The sequence below is a fragment of the Tachypleus tridentatus genome, chromosome 2 (assembly GCF_004210375.1).
Source record: "Tachypleus tridentatus isolate NWPU-2018 chromosome 2, ASM421037v1, whole genome shotgun sequence".
NCBI lineage: Eukaryota > Metazoa > Arthropoda > Merostomata > Xiphosura > Limulidae > Tachypleus > Tachypleus tridentatus.
Window position 1 is genome coordinate 28,179,068 of NC_134826.1, and position 23,447 is coordinate 28,202,514.

General features: G+C 32.7%; 1 protein-coding gene across 10 annotated transcripts in view; it reads left to right on the forward strand.

The window, feature by feature from the left end:
* Rbcn-3B (WD repeat-containing protein Rbcn-3B) overlaps nucleotides 1-21,855 on the forward strand; it is a 233,508-nt gene extending 211,653 nt beyond the window's left edge. For all 10 annotated transcript variants that reach the window (XM_076481609.1, XM_076481650.1, XM_076481601.1 and 7 more), the window contains 5 exons: nucleotides 6,578-6,848; nucleotides 7,063-7,145; nucleotides 8,055-8,154; nucleotides 15,961-16,065; nucleotides 19,230-21,855. In XM_076481609.1, coding sequence (XP_076337724.1) covers nucleotides 6,578-6,848; nucleotides 7,063-7,145; nucleotides 8,055-8,154; nucleotides 15,961-16,065; nucleotides 19,230-19,415 — 745 coding nt within the window. In that variant the 3' untranslated portion in view covers nucleotides 19,416-21,855. The remainder of the gene's footprint in view (nucleotides 1-6,577; nucleotides 6,849-7,062; nucleotides 7,146-8,054; nucleotides 8,155-15,960; nucleotides 16,066-19,229) is intronic.
* The last annotated feature ends 1,592 nt before the right edge of the window (nucleotides 21,856-23,447 follow it).

Sequence of the window (23,447 nt, forward strand, 5' to 3'; positions counted from 1 at the left end):
TCACATTAACATTAACATAGGTCACATCTGTTAACAATTTTAACAGATGTTGTGGAGTGTATTTGATGCTAGTATTTGGGTATAGTGTCCATGAATCCCTGGCATTGCTGCCATAACTTTTGCCTTTGGTCCTGTATCGTTTCTCTCGGTAGGGTCTTCAGGGTGGGTGGGATTAATAGACACTGAACTTTTCTCTTTCTCATGACTTCTCTCACCCACTAGTTGCTAAGGTTAAACAACTTTTGATTGGTAAGTGGCCCTGCATGGATAGCTCAGCTATAATTGATAATGCTCCCCAGTTCCTCATTTTACACTCATTATCTCAAAAGCCTCTTTGTACAAGTGTCACCATTTTTAAATTGAGATTGAAAGGGCTCACTGGCTCTTACAAATCTGTTAAAATTAAGATTTAGGGACATTCTGGCTCAAAACATCAAAACCAGAACACACCAAACTCCCGTAAAGTGTAAATAACCCACTTTACAGATGTAGGGGGAGATGTTAAGAAGATCCCTTTCAGCAATTCTCACCATTGTCTCCAGTCAAGGAGTTTAGGCCATACTACATATTTCCACTTGCCTTCTAAGTTCGACACTCACTTCTCCATGTACCCATACCCTGAGTGGAAGTTATATGAATTCATGATTAATGAAAGATTATTTAAGACATGAAAAGCTGTTTCCTTTATATATAATTTCAAAAACCCCAAAATGCCTATCAAAAGAGCAAAACACAAAATGTGAAACCATAAATTTGCATGTAGCTTCTCCTGGACCCAACAAACCTGAATGCCAAATTTAGTAAAGATACATCAATGGGACAAAGTAGTGGTTCAAAAAAGCACATAAGAATAACAAAATGCAAAATTGAAAATTTGTGTGTATTACCCCATGGACCTAATGATGCTCTGTACCAGTTTTGATGAAAATCCATCCACACCAGGCAAAATATTTACATGGACATACAACAGACAGTACTATTATATTTATATAGATGGCACCAGTGCATTAGATCTACGTGTGACATATTCATGATGCCATATCTGTACCTTGAGAATGGAGAAAAATAAAGTTATCCATGATGAGAAATAGAGGCAAAATAGGAAAATAATGACCCTCCAATTGCAAATCTACATACTCACAGGATAAACATTTTTGAGAAGTTGGGGGTTGCACATTTCATAATAAAAAACGTTTTTCCAGTATCATAGAAGCACAAGTTCCATTATAGTATAATTGTAATGTATCCCTAACTTTCTCTGATGTTTCCAATGCCAGCAATTTAGTCACTCTAAGACCTCTTGCCATAGTTTTTTGTGCTGTGCTTTTGGTGGCAAAGACCACTAGGAGCCTCACTGCATCAACTGTGATGATTCTCACCTTTTTTTCCTATTCTAGTCCCAAGTTGATTGAAGAATAAGAGGTATAGTGTTTGAGAACTGTTAACATCACATCCTATCCTGAGGCATGGAAACTTTTGTTTTTCATGCTGACAAAGACATACCCTGCTACCCTTCACTATACTGCCTCAGTGGGTATGTAGAATGACCTTTCTCTGCCTAATGAAGAGTCTTTTTCTTATCTTCAGTATTTGTTATTCTCTGTGAAAAAGAAATTGACAAGTCTACATTAACTCCCATCTCTGTCCCTTCTTTTGTTTTTGGTTACTGCACAGGTTCCTCTCTATCAACCCCAAGGTGTAAAACCATTATATGGTCACACCCACAGTTATTAGACTTAGTATCTTCTGACAGAGTTCTGCTTGCTTGACCTCAGATAGAATCTATGGAGATCAACAAATCTTTGTCTTTTAAAGAGAAGTGGCATAGTCACATATCAATGGGCACAGTGTTGCAGTAGAACTATCGAGGCTAATGTTCCAACTTGGGTGACATTAAATCCTTGACTGATTCATATCATCCAGTTTGTCTCTCTTTACAGTAAACTTTCATCCATCATGCTGATGCCATCACCCTTCAGCAGTTTCTCTCTATAGGAGAGAGAGGTTGTGTGATGGTGAAACCCATGGTGGTGTTCCTTTGCTGATCACCCTGCTTATTCTTTTGACATCTGTGCCACTAGCCACTTCACTTGAGACTTTGGTAGTTTGTTTCTCTTTGGATCATACCATCACCACATGTTTCATCTAGTGTCTTACAGTAACAATCAGTCAGACCTTGATGTTCTTTTAAATCAGTTGTCATCTCCCAAGAGGGGTTGTGCCAACATTGATGGAAAGGATTGTCATTTGGAGCATATGATCCCAGATCATACTCTTTCTATTCAGTGATGATTCTTTTACTTACTTTCAGACCCCCAGTGTGTCTGCAGACTTGCACCACTGTAAACTGAGTTTTGATACCTGTGGTGAACAGAGCACAGATAGCCCATTGTGTAGCTTTGTGCTTAATTCAAAACAATTACTTACTTTCATGTGCCAATTCGGTCTTTTACTGCTATAGATCTGTCTGTCTGCTCACTTTTCTCTTTCACCATTGCATTGGAAATTAATCTTGCTGTTATCTGTCTGCCATCTATAAACAACTGTATAGTCCAGGCAGCTGCTTGTTCTGTTCCTGTGACCTCAACACTGTTTTCACAGTATTCTTGTCCATGGTAAAATCCAGCCTACCAGGTGGCAAGGAAGGCAGAAAACAAGCTTGGGAGACCTTCTGGAAAGTACCCCTTTCTTTCTATCTGCATAGTTTATAAGCAGGCTTATGCCAACACTTGGCAGATTAGACATCAAAGCCAGAGGGAACCTTGGATTAAGTTCACATCCATCATCTCTACTTCCAGTAGCTCCAAAGTTATGTGGGACAAGATTCAGAAAGTTTGTGGTTGTACACCTTACATCCCTTTTTGGTCTGATGGCTGAGAAGTTAACAGTAACCTTGATGTTGCTATGACACCCTTGATGAGAGTTTTTCTTCTCTTTCCAGCTATTCTGCCTCCTTTCCAGCCTTCTTGCCATCAAAAATCAGGCCAAGAGATTCAGAATTTTTTGCTTGACAGGCAATTCTAGGTCCATGTGGGTTCCACACTTCCTCATTCATCCCTGCATGAACTTGGAGTCTCTCCAGGGCTGTGTCTTGAATGTCACATTTCTTTATATTAAAATCAGCACCATCACTCATGAGCTACCTCTGACTGTTGCAAATGGTCTCTATGTTGATAACTTTTGCCATTCACGTTGGTCATTGAATATGAGGTTTATTGAGCAGCAGCTTCAGATTGCCTTTAGTTGTCTCATGCATTTGACAAATGCACATAGGTTTTTTCTTTCCTCTTCAAACATATTTGCATGCACTTTTGCCACCAGTGGGGATTGCATCCTAATCTTGAGCTTTGGCTCGGTGATGATGTTCTTCCTGTGATGCCAAAAACAAAGTTCTTGGAATTTGTTTTTTATTGCAAACTAACTTTTATTTCACACATCAAACAGCTTTATATCATGTGTACCTAAACACTGAACATCTTTCACATCCTTTTCTAACTCTTGGGAAGTAAATAGTGTTCTATTTGTCGTGCTTTCTTAAGATCAAAACTCAATTATTGGTCTGTAGTTTGGCACTTAGAATGATGAATTACATTTACTATCAGGGGCTCTGGCTCTGCATGGAGGCATTCTGCACTTTGCCAGTTTAGAGTTTGTACACAAAGTCACTTGAACCATTTTCAGTATTTGCATCTCTCCTTGCAATGTGCTGCTAAGTTACATTCCTTGGCACAGAACCTTCCTGGAATTGTGTTTTCCATTCTCAATAGGCTGTTCTATTCAGTAAAACATGATCCATTATTCCACCTTTTGGCCTCATATCTGGGCACACATAACCAACTTGGGTCTGGCACTGGACATTGTTTCTGAGTCTAGTGTTCAGCCCATTTTTCAATGGCATGTTACCATTCCAATGTGTGATCTTTCTCTGAATCAATTGAAGAAGGCAGTACTTTGATTATACTGTTTACATACTCTTTTTTGCTGTCTACAAGCTCTGTAGTAATCACTTCACCTGATTTCTCACTCTGTTCTTCTTGACAGTTTAAACTGCCTGGCTCAGTTTTCTTTCTCATCTGTTCATATCTGGTGCTTTTGGATACTGAGCCACATCGGCATTCAGGAGAAACAAGTTTGCTGACATTGCAGTTAAGACTGTCTGCTGCTCTGGTGCCATCATGGCTGGGTCAATTCCATATATGGACTACAATCCTGTGATTATGGCTCAACTTTTTGCCAACTGACAATTGGCTCAGGCTGAAGAACGTTTCAACAAGTTTGTCAAGATCAAACTTGCTATTGCTCTTTTGGTCGTCTAGTTTCCGATAGTAAGGAAGAAGTTGTCTTGACAAGGTTCCACATTGATCATAGCTTTTTAATCCATCGTTTTATTTTATCTGGTGCTGATGCACAGCTTTATGACACATCACAATAGCCCACATTTTACTGTCATGCCATCATTATGACAAGGAGAAACAACACCATTTTAGACAAGTTTACACTCGGAATTTACCGTTGACTCTGGAAGGTGTCATTGGTGACTTCACTACTGTTTTAGTTTTTTATGGGCCATTGACTTTTTTTTAACTATCTTCAGGTTTTACCTTTCTCTGTAATTTCAGTAATAATACCAACAAAAAAAAACATAAATTCTGTGGTTTAGCACATACCATTTTTACCTTGTTTACTTTTAACTATTGTATGTTTGTTGCAATGTTTTTATTTTACCTTTTTAATGTTTTTCAGGGAATTGTTTTACTTCCAAAAAAATTAAACAATTTCAATTTTTCACAAAGGTGTGCTTCCTTTTTTTCTGAAATGTATTAATTTCTGTTCATGATGAAGAGATACCTGATTCCAAAAATATAGTTCCCCAGTAGCACTGTGGTGTGTGTGCAGATTTCTACTGCTAGAAACTGGGTTTCAATACCCATGGTGGCCAAAGCACAAATAGCACTTTGTGTAGTGTTCTGCTTAATAACAAATAACAATAACAAATGTGGTGAGATGCCCCTCATCAGCTCATCTGATCTGTTTCTCTCATCTACAAAGGTATCATTCAGATACTTTAAGAGAGTACATCTGTTCTTTTTTTGCACAGGTCCCTCCTTGTTTTCAGTATGAGATTATAGCTAATCTTCTGAATGGAGGGAAGTGTCACACTAGAAGTTATAATATTCCTTTACTGAAAATATATTTCTGATAGGTAGTCCCCTCCACCTACACTTTTCACCTTCTTCCTCACAATATCCTGGTACTTATGTCTTCCACCAAACTGTGAAGTAATGGTTTGGTAGTGGTGCATAGAGAGAGTCACATGCATAATGTGGTACTAGGCCTCTTCTGTTGGTGAAAATGATTTGGAATCTTTTATCAAATAAGGAGTGTGGAAGGCTTGTAGTATGCATTATTAAAAAGTTATTTATAGAGGGCAGCACCAAACAGAAAAAGGTACTCTTGTGAGAAAAGGCAAGTACCCATCAGAAATGTATTTTCATTATGGGAAATTTATAACTTTGTTAAATATAGTCATTTAATTAATAAGCAAATTCTAGTGACTGCCCTGTTCTAGGTCCTGTTGTTTAAATATTTGACACCTTTATTCATATTGTACATTCCTGTAAGCATTATTTCATAAAGTTTTCTCATAATCATTTTATTAAAGTAGGTTTTACCAACTGTCAAAGTACCATTTTGTTTCAAAAAAGAGAGGATCACAGGGCTAAAGGATCAGTAAGAAAAAGCTGAATAAAAATGAAATGATACTCTGTAAAGAACCTAGTACCTTTGAGGACAGAAAGAACTGAAAATGAGAAATCATAGATTTTAATACTTTGGGGTAAAAGTATACTGGAAATAGTAACTAAGCTTTATTTATTTTATTGAAACTTACACTCTAACAAATGAAGAACTGCTTTAATCAATATAGATACATTTTAATTATGATAATACTTAACAACACAATGTTATGAATAATTACAAGTGCAAGAAATGTTTAAATTACAGCTAGATAGGTTACAGTTTAGTTCAGCCTCAAGCATGCCTGTGAAGCAATAATTATTTCTTCCTTCTAACCTGAACAGGTCAAACAGGTTAAGATTATTAAATTGTGAAAGCATTTAAAATATCATTCTAGTTTGTGTTGAAAGTACACTTTTACTTATCAGCTTATTTTCACTTAACAGTAATGTTTCTTATAAATAGTAATTACTATCATTGTTTTTTGTTTCTTTCTATGCCATAGGAGAATAATGTATATGTGAGATACTTCTTGCATGTATTTATTTTACAAATAAAATGCATCAATATCATTAAAAAACACCTCAGAGTTAATGAAAAGAAAGTATAAGCATTGTGATACTGTCTCATTACCCTACAGCTTTTGGTAACTCATAAACATATTTGTTTTGTCTAACACTAACTAGTATCTGTTATTGTTTTGTAAGATACTTAATTTTTTATAATTTCTAAATTATAGCATAACATGAAAAATATTTTTCATTTATATAAGTTTTCTTTTCAGGTGTACTGTCAATGAAGTACTGTTATAATTAAATTATAATGTTTTTTGTTTTTCTAGCATGACTTATGGTCTTCCTCTCACACCAGCTGCAGATTCCTGTAGAACGGCTCGTCATGCTCTTTCTCTTATTGCCACTGCTAGACCCTCTGCTTTCATCACTACATTAGCTCGAGAAGTAGCACGTTTCAATACGCTTGCTCAAAATGCACAAGCTTTAAATATAGTTCTTCACAACACAATTCTGAGCCGAGCAAGACCAGAAATATTGCGTGTTGTAGAACTACTGATAGATAAGATGACTACTGATGTTTCTGATCTTCTTGTGGAGGTTAGTTGACCAACAACCTTCTCTTCTTTTGCTGTACATTGTTTTAGATATATAAGAAAGTTAATAATTCTTAAATTCCAAAATAAACCTTTTGTCTGTTTATACTATACACAAATAGTTCTAAAAAAGGTTAATTTGATCATATTCACTCATTTTATAATTGTTTGTTTAAATTTAAAGTTCAATTTCAGTTTTTAACTTGTGTGTGTTACAGGTAATGGACATATTACTTCATTGTCTCGATCCTGCCCAACTTAAGAATCGAGGTCTTTCTGAAACCTTTCCTCCTATATGCAGGTATTAAGGGCTGTTTTTTTGTGTGTTTTTTTGCCACAGAAACATGTAAGGATTGAAGCTTCTTTTAGATGTAGTCACAACTTATTTGGAAACTTTCAAATAAACAAACTAAGTACAATGATGTCACTGAATGGAAATTATTCTAACATACAGGTATAGCAGATGGGGTTATTAGAAGAATTTAATGAACAATACACTGTTCTCCAGATATCCTTACATTGTAACTTTTGGCATACAAAAATATTTTTAGATAATGTTACTTGCCTCACACAAACCAAGAAACAGACTATTTTAAACATGTGGTATTACTTTTTTAAAAAATCTAAAAATAAGCAAATAGAAAGGGACAGAATCCATGTATTTACGTGTTCAACTCATTCAAGTTAAGTAGAACAGTCATAGTCACAAAACATTGCAATTTCAATCAGTAGTCATAGGATCATTTGGAAAAAATCTTATTTTATAAGAAGAATAAATACAAAGATGACAAACATGTTTGTTAATTTTAAAATGATTTTTTTTCTGTGAACAGTCTGTAGTTTTTTCAAAATAAATTCCTTCATCAGGTGGAAACATGAGCATGATAACTGTATTAAAAGCCAAAATTTAGTTAACAAAAAATAAAGAAGGTGCTGTTCAGTAACACAGGCATGAAAGCTAATGCATCTAAGAACATTGAATGTTGAAACTGAATGTGGAGAAAATTAACCCAGTCAGAAACCAAAATTCTGTGTGTTTCTTATGTATTATGGTGCTATATAAAAGGTATGTTGTAAGATAAAAATTTCAAATCAGGAGTTAGTGCTTAATTTTTCAAATAATTCTAAGGTTTTAATTAAAAAGAAATTTACATTTCTTGTGTTAGACATGTTTATAAGAATAATGGGAATCATTTTACTCTTTTTGTAGATTTTATAATATTAGTTTCTGTGCATCTTCACGTCGTATTGCAGTAGGAGCAAAGAATGGAAGCATAGTCTTATATGAGCTACGAGCTTCTAAGTCTCAGGTTTGTTATTTATTAGAAATTGTGAACAGTATGTATGACAGCCATAAACACTAAGTTGAAACATTCATTTATAGAGAGCATTTCAGCCAATTACATATTCCCACAAAGTTACTTATCCCATTAGAAGTTCTTTACGTTATATTCTTTGCTTTAATAATTTATTATGAGTTGGTTACAGCCTTTCAGATCTGATATGCATTTTACAAAAAAACGAAGTGAGGTGTTGAAATGAAATCTTAGCATTTTTTAAAAAATTATTGATGACATTTATGCAGTATAAAACATACTTAATTACATTGGAGAACAAATTGCAAACAGCCAGTTTCAAACTGCAATTTCATGCTATATAAATTCTTATGAGCTAAGTTGGTAACATAAAAAGCTATTCTGTTGAGCTTTGTGATTAATTAAACCATGTAGGAAATGGCATAGTGTATGGTTTATTTGCATACATATAGAAAAGTATTTTCAGATGTATACTTTTAATATGTAGGTAAAAAAGTGAATGGATTTCTAGTTGCAAACCAAATGGTCTTCATTGTTTCTCAAACTAGTATTTATGTGGTTTTTTAATGTTTTAAGAGTGTAAAAAATACATTTAACTATAATTATTGTTTCTTTTATTTTTAGTTACTCATGAAATTTTGCCTCCACAAATGGAATATAAATAACATAGCTATTTCCAACAAAATGTATATCTTAATTTTTCTTATATACATAGCTGTTCTCATTCAGTGCTGCCCTCTGTTTTCAAACTTTCTTTTGCATGCCTCAAGCCTTTCACTTCCATGCACTTCTTGATTCACATGGTTTAACTAATTTTCAGATACGAGTTATTATGCAACAAATCTCCAATAGTGAGTGTACTTGTTGGCTGTTCCACTTTATCCTTTTGAGCTACCCTTCAATGTTTTTATGCTGAAAATGTTATTGCATTTGAGTTGGTTTGGGCTGTTTTGAGTTAGATGTATGTCTATGTTATTTCACTCTGCTTATTTATGTCCTGTTCACAATTCAGTAATGAGATTTCTCCTTCGGCTGAACTTTATGTGAAGACAATATGATTCTTGTCATAACACCACATGGATGTTGGTTCTTTGCAATCAAGTTTTGGACACAGTTGTCTTACCTTGTAAGGACTTTAATGCCCTAGTCACTCTCCATCTTAGGGCACATCCATTATTTTACATCAAAGACATTTAAATTAAAATATATTGTGGTTAAGATTACTCTTTAACCATTTTTTCTGCTATTGAGGTGTGCTCCTCACAGTTTTCTACCTGGATCTATCACACCTTTTCCTCATATGGGCAAAGAGAATACATGGTACAGTATTGCAGTTTCCCATGTATAATCCTTTTATTAGAATGCCACTTTATTAGTGTCCATCATACACTTTCAAAGGATGCTTCTACTTTTTCCCTTGCATAGATCTCTCCATCTGTTTAATGTGGGATTGTCAGAAGTTATAATTTCCTTACCCTGAAAAAGTATTTCCAACAGGTACATACTTCCACATGCACTTCCCACTGCAACCAGTATTTATATTTCTGTCTAAACTCAAAGTGATAGTTAAATAGAATAGGTAGAGTGAGTGAGTATGTGGCACTACTATTAGTGCATGATAGTTTGCATGCAAGAATCAATTCAACCATGTGAATCAAAGAGCTGCATGGAAGTAAAAGGCTTGTGGTATGCAAAAATATATGCTAACAGGGGGCAGCACTGAATGAGATAAATTAGGTATGTGAGCAGAAGTACCTGACCAAAATACATTTTTATTATAGGAAAGTGATAATGTTTAGGATTTTCAATAAATATAATTATACTTGTAATGATAATTTCTTAAATATATGTAGGTGAATGAAAAATTTGATTTTACAATATATTATTATAAAATTAAAATTATGAACCAAACAAATTTCAGAAACTAGTTTTTACTAACAAAATAAAGCTTTATAAACATTTTATTGAGATACAGAAGTACGTTATCTTAATATTGCTACCTTTTAAAACCCAAAATAAAAAGTCAAGCTATTTGTTTCACTTTTTGAACTAAAATATTACAGAAGAAATTTTTAGATATGAAAATAAACTTTGTTTTATTAATTTTTCAGTATAGTTTATTCTTAATTAAGCTTATCAGGATTATATTATCTAAACTTGGTGTTTTAGTTATAAGAATCACATCAGACTGTAAACAGCTGTGACCTCTGCCATCAAAGATGATGAATATTGTGTTTTCATCTCTGTGTGTGTGTTTTTAGCAGAATTTCTCAAAAACAGCTAAATAGATTTATACAATTTGAGCTATGACCCAACTTAGAAGTTACCGTATTTTCCGGTTAATAAGCCGAGGCCAATTTTCAGCTCTGAAAATGAGGGTTTTTGCTTATTACCGTAATAAGCCAAGCCATTTTAAGAAGTGACAAGTTTTTTCAAAATGATTTCTTAGTCTCGTTTCAGCGTCAGCATGCATGTTGTGTGTGATCATTGGCGTTCTGTAGTAAACCAGAACGTGTCGTATTGAGACAGAGATGGAATCAATATGTCATTCGTTATTGGCTCCACTCACTGTAATTAGGTAACCAATGAAATTCCAGAAACAACGTTTCACTGTAGTCTTAACGTGCTTTGCTGATGGGACAAAATTACCGCCTATGGTAATTTTCAAAAGGAAAACATTTCCTAAGAAGAAGAAATTTCCGAAAGGAGTGATCGGCCAATAAGCCGACCCCCAAAAATCAGGTCCAAAATTTAGGCCAGAAATTCGGCTTATTAGGCGGAAAATACGGTATTAGCTTTTGGAGGGACAGAGGTCATTGGAAGGTCATGAAAACAAAAAAAATCTGTTAATGTGTGGACTGGTTTTCACACTAATGTTTGTTAATAACTCAGTCAAAGGTGATTGGATTTTAATGAAACTTGTTGGTTAGATGTAAAACAATATTCATCATTATCTTGTTAAAAATTATCCATGTCCTCCAATAATGTTGGACATATAGACACATTTTTGTATTTTTTGAAGGCCAAATATGATCAGCTCTGTTTGGCAGAGATACAAGCCCTGATGAGTTTCCCTCTATTATACAAATAGTTGCATTAACATAAAAATACACTAACAGTCCTGACAAATAACATTGTTATGTTGTAGAAATAGTAAGATGTTTTACTAACTATCATTTTGTGAATGTTTGTAAATTGATCATTTTGAGGACAGGAATGCCGAGGTCAACAGAATAATTTATCCTATCATCCTAAGTGTTATTTTCTCAATAATGTTAAGAACATTTCGGCAGCACCTTTTAGCAACTGCTCACAGAAAGAAGAAAGAAAATGGGTGCTTGAATACCCACATCATTCCAATGTTTTTTTCTTCTTTTACAAAGTTACATTGATCCTTTTCTGTCTTCTGAGTATTGCTAAGAATCAGTACAAAACTAGTCTCCATCAATAGTATTCATGCAGCTAGCTTCCTCTACTCTTCCAACTACACAATCATCACTTTATCGAATAGCCCAGCATTGTTTAGTTATATTTTATCACTTATGTGGCTTCCTTGTATTAATGTTTCTCTGCCACTTCAACTCTTACACTTGATTGATATGTCCATGATAGGCCTAATTCAGGTGTCCTTATTTACACTTGGAAAATTTTGTATTTCATGTCATCAGTGACTTGACTTTGGTGAGTTAGATATTTGAGTGTCCTTTATCATCTAAGTTAATTTGGATGAATTCCAAGTTAATTGTCGATTATTAGTTTGCGTTTTGTTGTTTTAGTTAAATTTAATCATTTTGCTTGTTTGTATCTCAGAACAGCTGTTATGGGTATTAACACTTTTATTGACAAGGAGAGATGCAAGCTACATATCATTACTAATAGTAACATCTAATTCATTGTTCTATTTCAGTAATTTATTGTATCATCATTGTTAACTGTGTGCCTTCTCATTACAATTTTCATCAGTTATGACTTAATTCAATATTCTTTGTTATCTAAGTTAATTTAGAGAAATTGTAAGCTAGATATTGTATATTAATATGTTCTCTATGTATTCTTTGATAGATTGTTTAGACAGAGTATTCATGGTGAATCTTTGTAGAATGGACAGCAACTGCCTGTTGTGGAGACACGTGTAGAGGACAATGTTTCAAAGATAAAAGGCGAAATACTTTCGAAACGTCATCCTCTACACTTGTGTCTCCACAACAGGCAGTTGCTGTCCATTCTACAAAGTTTCATCACGTTCTCTATGTAATTTTTGTCAGTTTGCACATTCATTATTAATATTTACTTTATGGACTAGATACAATAGATAACTTTGTTAACTGGTATGTTTAGATAGTTTGTACATTACATATAACTGCTACTAGGAACATATAATTTATTGTTCTATCTTAATTTTTTACTTCTTATTGTTAACTGCTTTATCATCCTAATTTCCATGTATGTAGGACTTGGTTATATGTCCTTTGTCCTCTAGGTTAATTCAGATGAGGAGAAAGTTATGCATGAATTGTCAGTAGGTTTTCTAGGTAATTGTAGTCAATTTGCATGTTTGTTATTATTACTTACTTTGTGGATTAGATGAATCTAGATGGTTTATTCTTTCATTGGCTTATATGTTACATCTAGCAACATATAATTCATTATTGTACCCAAATATTTTTTTTTTGTGTGATTGTTAACTATCATTGCTCTTAAAATATTCTCACCCTTTCAGTCATGTGGGCATTATAATGGTATGTTCAATCCCAATATTTATTGCTAAAATAATAGTCCAAGAGTTGGCAGTGGGTGGTGATGTCTAGCTGCCTTCCCTATGATCTTTCACTGCTACATTAGAGGCAGCTAGCACAAATGGCCCTTATGTAGTTTTGCACAAAATTCATACCAAACAAATGATCAGTGCCTTGCCTTTTTAACTAACCTTGTCTCTTTAAGTGTTTTGTCAGGGGTATTAATGCTTGCTTGACATCTTTGCTCTACAACTCTTTGCACTCTTCCTTCTATAGAGTAGCTCCTTCTTGTTTCCTCCTGTTGGATAGAGACCAGACAAAGGCAGGGGTACTGCTTAGTTCACCTCATCTGGATTTATATCTCTTCATGAGCTCATGTTTAGGGGTTTCGGGCTACTACTTGAACTCTTGAGAGATTTTCAATCTCTGGTCAATCAAGGAGTCTTCCTTTTTATCAACTGTATCAAGCCTTTGGCCCACCTCCTTCCTTTTGTAAGAGGGTTGGCAGTTATGGTATGCCCTAACATCTCCACTGTAGTCTCTGTTCTTTTATATCTTGGTTCTTCTTTCTGAGCTCAGTCACCACACTGTGGTCTTAGCTTACCATTTTTTGGCTTCCTAAATCTTGTGGTGGATTTTTTATCTTCTTTCAACAAGATTCTCCTCATGGAATAGTTCTTTGTTCCAGAGGTGTAACCACTCTCTGTGTTCATACATGGTTTTTTTTCAGGTACATTGTTTTAGCCTAGAGACTGACTTCATGTGTAATATTTCTCATTTCTTGATCCATTAGAACTTCTTTCATGTCTAGTTACCATGGCTTACAGTATACCTATCAACTTTGGTCTTTTCACTGTTATTCTGCCCTTCCTACACTTCCATTGCTTGTCTTTCCTTATTCTTCACCCAGTCATCTGTCAAAGGCTTATTCTGTCCTCCTTCACTGTGTCTATCAGGTCAGGTGATCATGTTGACCACCTGTTTCTCCAGGTTTCATCTGGTTTTGTCTTCTGTTTTTTCTCTCCTTTTCCTTTTCTGTGAATTGTCTGCTGGGATCTCAATTGGTTCTGTATGCCCTTTCACATTCTCTATTTCAACTTTTGTCATCATGCTCCTTCTACATTATCTCTCTCAAAACCTATTTTTTTTCTCCTCCTTGCTTATGATTGTCATTGTCAAATATTGATGCCATTAATTTACCCTGCATCCTTTACCATTTTTTTTTCATCCTCTCTCCTAACCAGCCCTTCATTCCAAGTTTTGTTTTGAATTTTGCTCAAAGCTACATGAGGGATATCTGCACTTCATTCCAAGAGACTGTTACTGCCAGTGCAGGTAGTTTGGCTTTCTCAACCATTTCCTTACCTTTCACTCATGGACTTTGTAAGTAAAGCAGAAATGGGTTTCTGTCCATCCATGCTGACCTTTTGATTAAATAAATTTGGGTTAGCCTGCTTTTCAAAATAGGTAATTATTGACATTGACTTCCCACTCACACATCTCCTCTTGCAGTGGAACATGAGAGTCCTTATTAGTCCTTGCTCGTGAGTGAATTTTAGAATTTTACTTTACAATTCATACTCATGATTATCCACTCAAAGAGGGCAAAGATGGTTTCCTTCCTTCTATTTCCTCTGGATGTTTTTTTCCCAGATGGATAGCAGCATACAGAAAAATAAAACAGTGGGTTAGAGAATGTTCTGCCTGTGTAGGATTTTCTTCATAATACTGGATTCAGGATGATACTGCTCTGATCTCATGGTTGTGTATAATATAGGCCCCTCTTCACATTAATTCTGGTTACAGGAGTTTCTTTATCTCTTCCAATGGTTGAGTTTGGGAGACTTCATCTGACTTGTAATGCTGACTACATGATGTACTTTGTTCCTACTGTTAAGCAAATGATTCATATCCTCCTTTGATACTTAAAAAACAATTGTGCACCCTCACACTTCTTTGTTAGTTCTCTATAATGTAAAAATTCATAAATACTTTTTGAAATTTTCACATTCTTTTATTAAAATATAATCATTATTAAAGCCCATAAAAGACTAATTTTTAGTAGAAAAGTTTAGCAACTGATTTTTCTCAAGACTGTGACCAAAGAAATTTTTCATCAAATTATTACTGTAGAAGACTTTGCCAGTGCCAAATAAATGCATTGTCAGTGGCTACAGTATTCCAAGTCAAAGGACTCTGTATTCTGCTTCTGTTGTAAATTTTACTAGCAACTGCTCAATTAGTTTGTCTCTTGCTGGTCAATGATGGAAAAGACACATCTGCAATTCTTTCTTTGCATGGAAGAAGTAATAAACATTTGAATAATATTGAGGAGATCTTGAACTATGATTGAACAATAAGAAAGCAGCTGATAAAACAAATATGTGCCATATCAAACAACAAAATTTAAAACGAACTTGTACTTGGCAGTCTTGGACACAGCAGTACAATCAGTTGAACAAATGTTCACACAGGTTCATCAAGTTAGTTCTCTGTTTGGAGACCTATATAACAGCCACAGTCAGTAGGAAATATGGAGCATTGCTTAAAGCTGGAAAAACTTTACAACATGATAATAACAAAGATATTAATGATATAGCTGGTTAGACACATACACACACACAAATCCTGTTTCTCTGCAGATCTCTCTAAAACTGAGACCAGTCTTTTTTATTTCAGTGTCAAAATTTTGTACCTGGTATTTCTGTTTATTTTTGCTTCATAACTACATTTGCCTGACTCTGACTCTGTGTTTTTCAAATGAAAACTGGTTTCACTTTTTTGTCTTATGCTCAGTATTTTGTCTTGCTTAAACTCTATTGGTGTCAAAAATCAGAAAATTACGTCACCATACATTTATTGAGTTAACCTTGTGTTATCTGTAGAAACCTGAAAGGTGTATCTAAGAGGTAAAACATTTTTAAATTCCATGTTAGAAAATGAAAAAGTGATGAATTTAAAGGTGTTGTGAATGTGAAAAACCTAGTCTTTACCATTTTTAAATATCAAAGAAATGTGATTATTATTTTACTCTTTATAATTAAAATGATATCTTTTACTGTAGAACATTCCAGCACATGCAGCTGCTGTTACAGCTTGTGCATTTTCTTCTGATGGCAAGTACCTTGTGTCCTATTCAAGTGGGGAGAACAAACTGTGTTTTTGGCAGGTAAGAAGCTCTATTATAGTTAAGATTTGAAGTGCTAGGTATTCATTCTTCATCTGTTGCTATTGTTATCCAAGTAAGTAGTTTTTTGCACTAGGTTACTGGTATGGGGGTGCCTTTTGTGAAATATCATAACACTGAAAATATTAAGACAAAATATGAAACTGTCAAAAAAATTGATACACAAACAAAAGCATATTTAGTTGTAATAAAATATTATTAATGTAGTTTTCATGTGCAAGTAAATACATTAATAGTAAATTGACATATTGAAGTGGTATTTGTTGTGGAGAACACGTTTCAACAGAACATTGGCCTGAAGAAGACAGACAACAGACCAGTTTTTGTCAAAACATATGGTGTTCCCAAAGTAAACCATTTTCATTATATTAGTTTACTATTATATCAGCTTAATGTGCTTTCACACATTACTAAGAAAAACACAATGCCAAAACTCATTGGTGCAACTCACACAGGTGTGAAGCAAAATAAATAAGTGTGATGATAATACACCACATTATTCAGTGTATATACTTACTAGATCCTGATAATCAAAGTGTAAATAATAGTCTCTGGATTTATAATATTATAACATCCAGCTGATGTTAACTCTGTGTGTATAAAGTCAGTCCATTGGACCAACAACTTTATTAGAGTGTTAATATTTACTATAAATTCCATAATTCTGAATTTTGTAAAATTTGGTAATATTTACACTAAATATTTGGCTTTGAATACATTTTAATCAGTCTGATTTAAAACTGAATTATCTGAGTACAAAGTAATTTTCAGTTCAAGAATAAAGTTTTTCTTTAATCTTACAGTATTCATGTTTTATTTACTTGATACCTGGAACCTTCTAAATGAATATCAAAAGTTTTTCCAGTAAGATTTTGTATTTAATTTTCTGTACCCTAACAATATACAGGCTATAAATACCCTCTGATAGTCTAGAACAAAAAAGTTGCGATTATTTATCTTAAATGTTGTGAGGCTTGTAACAGTTTACATATGTTTTAATTTAATTGCATTGTTTTACTCCAATCAAAAATACATTAGGTGTGAAAAAAGGTAAAAAATGATTCAGCATGCCACTTAAAGGAATGAAATCAAAATTGTTGCCAAACTGGTAGCTACATTTATAGAATTGATAATAATGTTACTGCAAATACTCATTCATTAGTTAGCTAGGCCACAGTTTTTGTTCAACTTGGGGCATGCAACTTTTTTTGTCAGTGTTTGCAAAAAGTTTTGTCAAATTTGAGTGTGTTTTTTTCTATTAACTTTGCACATATGGCTTATATTTAGGCCAAATTTGACACCTGATAGTATGTTGTAAATATCTATCAGTGTAACAAATTTGAAAAGAAAATTAATAAAAGGTTTGTTTTTTTATCAAATAAAGTGCAAATAAAAAGAGAGGAAAAAAGCAATCAAATTTGGAGATTTTATATATCATGTATTTTTTAATGGATTGTCTTGAAATTTGGTATATGAGGTAAGAGTGTGCACTAAAGCACATCCGTTGAAAATATGATAATTTCATTACCACAGTCAAAGCTACAGAAAATTAAAAATCACTAAACTGTTAATAGCACAGGGTCCTGTAGATTGTTTTGACTGCATGAAAAATTATCATGTTTTGATATTGAATAATTTAAAGCACATACAGCATGTATGCATACCCCACCAAGAAGTTTTGTAGTTTCATTTTTAACAGTAAATAAACTTAAATAAAAAGATATTTAATACTTATGAGTATGTCTTGTACTTTTTTTTTACTTAAAGTCCCAATAAGTTTAACTCAAGTTTTTCTTATATTTGTTGTTAGTACTGTACTGAAATAATTCCTTTCATTTCAGATATTTATTTTAGGACACAGAATAATAATATACACTAAAAATATGATGTTCTTTAACTTTTATGATTTAACTGGTTTTTAACTAAATTATAAGCAATAGTTTCCTTACCAAATTTATAATAGCAAGCAACTTTGAATGTGTAGACCAAATAATTCAAAAACTATTATTAGAATGAATTAGAATTGTATGTAATCCAGAAAATTAATTTTTTTTTCCTAGTTATAAGCAATGTAATAACAAATATCAGAGGGAGTTATTTTTTTGAAAGACAGTATGAAATAGAAGGGTGCATTCTGTGGGTTTGTCCTTCTGGTTTATATTTATATGATAAATCAGTATGATTAAAGGATATAAAATCAAATTATATCAGGAATATCCATGCTGTAAGTTTGTATGAAATCTCAAAAGCTCAAATAGGGGTGGAAATGGATAATTTAGAGCCAGCAAGTATCACATGACACACAGAATTGAAGATTGAAATTTTATTTAAGTATTTCCTTTTGAAATATGAAATTAAAACTTGTATTATTAAAATTTGATTTAGTTAATATGTTTTTATGTTAGTTTAATGATACAAGTTGAAAATGAATAAAGTTTTTAAATTATATTTTAAATGTGAAACTTCATGATCTGTGCACTTTGTCCATCACCCATACACATAGGGTTAAAAAGAAGTTAATCCTCATTGTACACTGCTATGGATGAGTTATTTATACCATTTAGATTTTTGTTTTCTGTGAAATATTCTTTGTTTTAAAAGTGAAGTAATAATTAATATAAATTATTGTTTTGAATAAGAAACAAAAGTTATCATAGATTAATTTTTGTGGCACATTGTAACCAATAAAACTTGAATTGTGATACTAAATTGATAACATCTAGATAAATTTGACCTACAATATTTTAGTATTAGCTAAAACTTCTGCTTCATGTGTGTTTTTTGTTATTTGTATGCCATTATATTGGTATGTAACTTATACATTTTGATTTTTGTTTTCTTTATGTTGTTTTAAAAAGTTCAAATATTTACAAAAAAAGACATTCATGTACATTTATCTGGTTAATTAGGAGTTACTGAAAGTTAAGTATGAGTTCTTTGATATAGTTATGGAAACTATTTAAATCAGTCATCAAGTAATTCAGCTAGTTGGGCAATGCAAACAATAGTAACAAACAGTTATAATGTTATAAATTATGTATTTTGGGTTTGAATACATGAATGTGTGTATTTGACAGCAAATACATTTTATACACTGCAATACCAAAGTAAATATATAATCAGTTTTGATATTTTCAAATTCTCAGACAGCAACTGGATTGTTTGGTCTTGGTAATGCCCAGACACGTTGTGTGCGTACCCACAGCACACCTCCACTGCCAGAAACTGTGAAGGGTAATCCTTTGAAGATGGCAAGATTAGTCTGGATTGCAAACAAAGTTGTTGTACTCTTGTTGGCCAATGGGAAAGAACATAGATTTAGTGTCACATAGATGAATATATATTTCTTTTGACTGTGTAGTTATTGTATTGGTTTTTGTTTTCAAATAAAGGTTTTGTGCACGTAGAACAATGTGGATATAACATGAAATAGTAATTCCATTGTACCTCATTCTGAAGACAGTTATGATTCTTCCTGTTTGTAATTGTAGAAAGGATTTAACAGGTCGTGTCATCTCTTCCAATTGTGAAAATTAAATTAATTTTGTTTTTAAATTGAATTCCAAATTTTTGAGAGAAGATGACAAGACACTGTAGCATTATGTCTTGTGAGAAGTTGTAAACTGATATATAACACTGTGTTTTGTATTTAACTTCTGTGAAAAGAGCATGTATCTGGTGTAATAAGCATTTCATTGTTTAATAGCACCAGATTAGCTTGTGTTGCATCTTATGGAAAGTAGTCAAAGCTTCATGACTAAAAGTGTTACATATCTCAGTACATAGAAAACATCATCATTCAAATCTGTTTAGTTACAGTTACTAGTTCACAGAAAATATAAATCTATTTCACAAAAGTATTTCAATAGCAAAACCTCTGTTGTCAGTTTTGATTATTGCATACAAGTAATTATGCTTCTAAGCTATGACTAAGTCTACTGTCATTTTTTTTATTTTTCAATAAAATGCCATATTCTTTGAATATTAATGTAAAATGATATCCAGTAGAGCTTAAAAATTGATTTTGAGACATAGTTTCCTGAACTTGGGTCAACTTTACAGCAACATTTCATCTTCTTGAAATCACTGGAGAATATTTGATATTGTAATATCATTTAAAATAATAATAAAAATAGAAACATCTCTTTGTTCAGTAAAATTCCAGATTAAATTCAATATATGATTTGGTTGTTATTTTTTAATTTCATTACTTTTAACGATTCACAAATGGTCCCAGTATATTTTCTATAGTTGTTCTAGTACCTTTTCTGTATTTTAATACAATTTTCTCTTTTATATTGATTTTCTTGCATATTAACACATTAAATACATTCACTTGTTGCTTTTTTTCATATTGTTAAGATAAATACAGTTGTGTGGTTTTTGTTGACACCAAAAAGTTTTATCACAGTTGTTGATTTTTGTCATATCGCTTCAGTCAGGCAGTTTAGGTAGAGTTAATGCTAAGGGGGTTGAACTCAGATCTGCTTGACACTTGAGGATATTACATAAATATTTATGGTATAATACAAAATACCTGTTTTTTAGCTACAGTCTTTGCATGACTGTAGTGAATGTTACATTAAGTATAATGTTTGCTTGTATACATATTGTCTCCTTCAAAAAAATACAAATTTCACTTACATTTAATATTCGTCTTTTATTCCAGGAAAAAAAGTAAATAAGTCCATAAGAAAAGTTACTTGAATTTCTAAAATTCTTTAATCATCATACAGTTATTTTTATTATATATTTGTTTAAAAGTGGTATGTATTTATCTAACCAGTTAAGTATTATTAAATAATTTTTACTGTTGTATTACATTAATTAAATCACATGGAAGAGTTCTGTAATCCTAACACATTTCAAGCAAAATATGTTTAATCCATTTAGCGTTGACTTGTTTACGTTTGAAGTTTAATTCCCAAATGATATTTACCATTTTATTCTATCGTATCTTGAAACTTTCTCCAAAGTTACTAGCTACATATGAAGTTCATTTTACATTTTCATTTCACAGAGTGTTTATATTCCCTCTAATACTTTTCCCAAAATGATTTCTGTCTTTGATCCTATTGTGTCATGCATTCTTTACTGTTCTCTTTGCACTGTGTAATTGTTTAACTTTGCAGTGCTTTATAGTAGTATCCCATGTAGATCAACATTTGTATAACAAGTTCATAGTATGTTTAACTGCTACCAATTAAAATACTTACGTTTTATGAAGTTTTTCTGACTTGAAACAATTAACATATTTAGTGTGTACACCTGCATGTGGCTATGTTTAACTTAACTTATAACTATTTGATACATCAAAACACACAAGTATCTGCTTGTTTAGTGAAATTGTAACACGTTAGCCTAAATTTACCATTAGAAAGGTCAGAGTGTGTATTTTTCAACCAAATATCATTTAACTACAAATACGAGTAAATTATAATTAGTTTTGCAAAATTAATATCTGGCATAGAAAACTTAATCTGAGCTTTGGAACATATTTCATCTGTTTTTATGTAACTTTGTTATTATAGTTGTAAAACTTCATAAATGCTTACATACTTTGGCTGATAAAAGATTAAGGTAAAGTTCTTTGTATATACTTTTATTTGTTTAATATGATCAGCATTAAGTGTGTACATTTATCAGTTTTATATTATAATTGGGTATTACTTATATTCAGATACTCTTAAGAAGTGTGTGTAAATCTGTTATTAAAGTATATTGTATGTTACTTATACATAAAATAAATATAAGTTCATGGGTTGAACTAAAGACTGAGTAAGACTCTTAAATTATTCAATTTTGTAATAGTTTGAGAACTGCTTTAAGGTTTTTACATTTCTAATGAGGATTTAGTGTAGCAACTTAATATCAAAATAATGAAGAGTTAGAATTTGAAACAAACTTTTTATTTGGAAATTTATTAACTATCGTTCTGTAGGACTTCATAAATTATTAAAGAGACTTCATTTCCAGTCCCTGGAAATGTTTTCTGTCTACAACTTACTGTAATTTTAATATTAGTATTATGTGTATTTATACACTGCTCCAAAAAATATCAAAGGGGAAAATGTTAGATACAATCTGGAAAATTACGGTTCAGTGCTATTTAAAAATTTGGATGTTATTAGTTTCAACATATTACTTGTGCTCGTGTTTAGAGGGTGTTTACTCTTGTTCCACTACATTTCTTCTGTGTGTTACTTTCTTTCTGGGTGAGTAAGTTCACCAGTGGAATTTAAGAAAGTACAGACTGTCATAGCTATTCAGCTGTTTGAAATGGAACACACGAAGTGACAAGTGGTAGCTTCTTTTCTGTGTATCCAGCACTGATTGTTACACAAAATCTGTTTTGAATAGTAGATATCTTTGTCATGATAATATAAAATAACTTTTAGGTCACCTGATGACTACTAATGATTACTACCTTTATAACACTGCCATTATAAATCAATAACATACTTCCTATGAAACCAGTACAGCTTTTTTAGACAGCTGTTTGACTGCTAATCAATAACCAAATGAGTCTCATTTTGAATACAGAACACCTACTTTAGTCTTGAAATTAACTGGCCAACTTAAGCTCACAAAATCTGATGGCTATGCCATTGGGCATCAGCCCTTTTGCTCTGGTTGGTTAAAGTATCAAAAAATACTTCACAAAAAAAAAAAAAAAACTGATTTTTTTGTGTGCAAAAGCCTTGTAATGTTTACTAAAGTCTACCAAAGTTTTGTGAAGATATACTTAATATACTAAAAGTTAATGTGTAAAGTTAATGAGTACAAATGGTTACGAGGTTGGTCGGATTGACTTTGTCGGTGTTTAAAAGTTAATACTCTTTGCAGAAAATGTTTTCTTCCTCCTCTTATGATCAACAGGTTAGTGGCTGGAGAGCTTCAAATAAAGATGATAATATATTAAAAAACAAGACCCAGACAGATGCTTACAAGAGCAACAAAGCTTGCATACTCAGTTGAGTATCTTAACTTTCACAAAAGAAAAGAACACAAACTGAAACCTAAATACTAAGCTGATAAACATTATAATAAGTACTGTAATAACAGGAGGAAAAGGCTTAGAAAATAGTCATATAGGAAGCATTCCGGATTTTATGACATAATACTCTTTCAAGAGACTTAAAACACTGAAGTCCTGAGTAGTTTACTTTCACTTGTTTTAACTTCACACGTCATTACTGACCTAGAGAATGGGATGCTTATTACAGTTCGACATGACTGATATCTCCTATGTACATTATGTCAGCTTTTAGTAGATCAGTCACTAATACAAACCATCCAGACAGCTCACCCAAAGTTACTCACAGTTACATAAAACATAGCATAGCATGTCATACTGAAGGCTA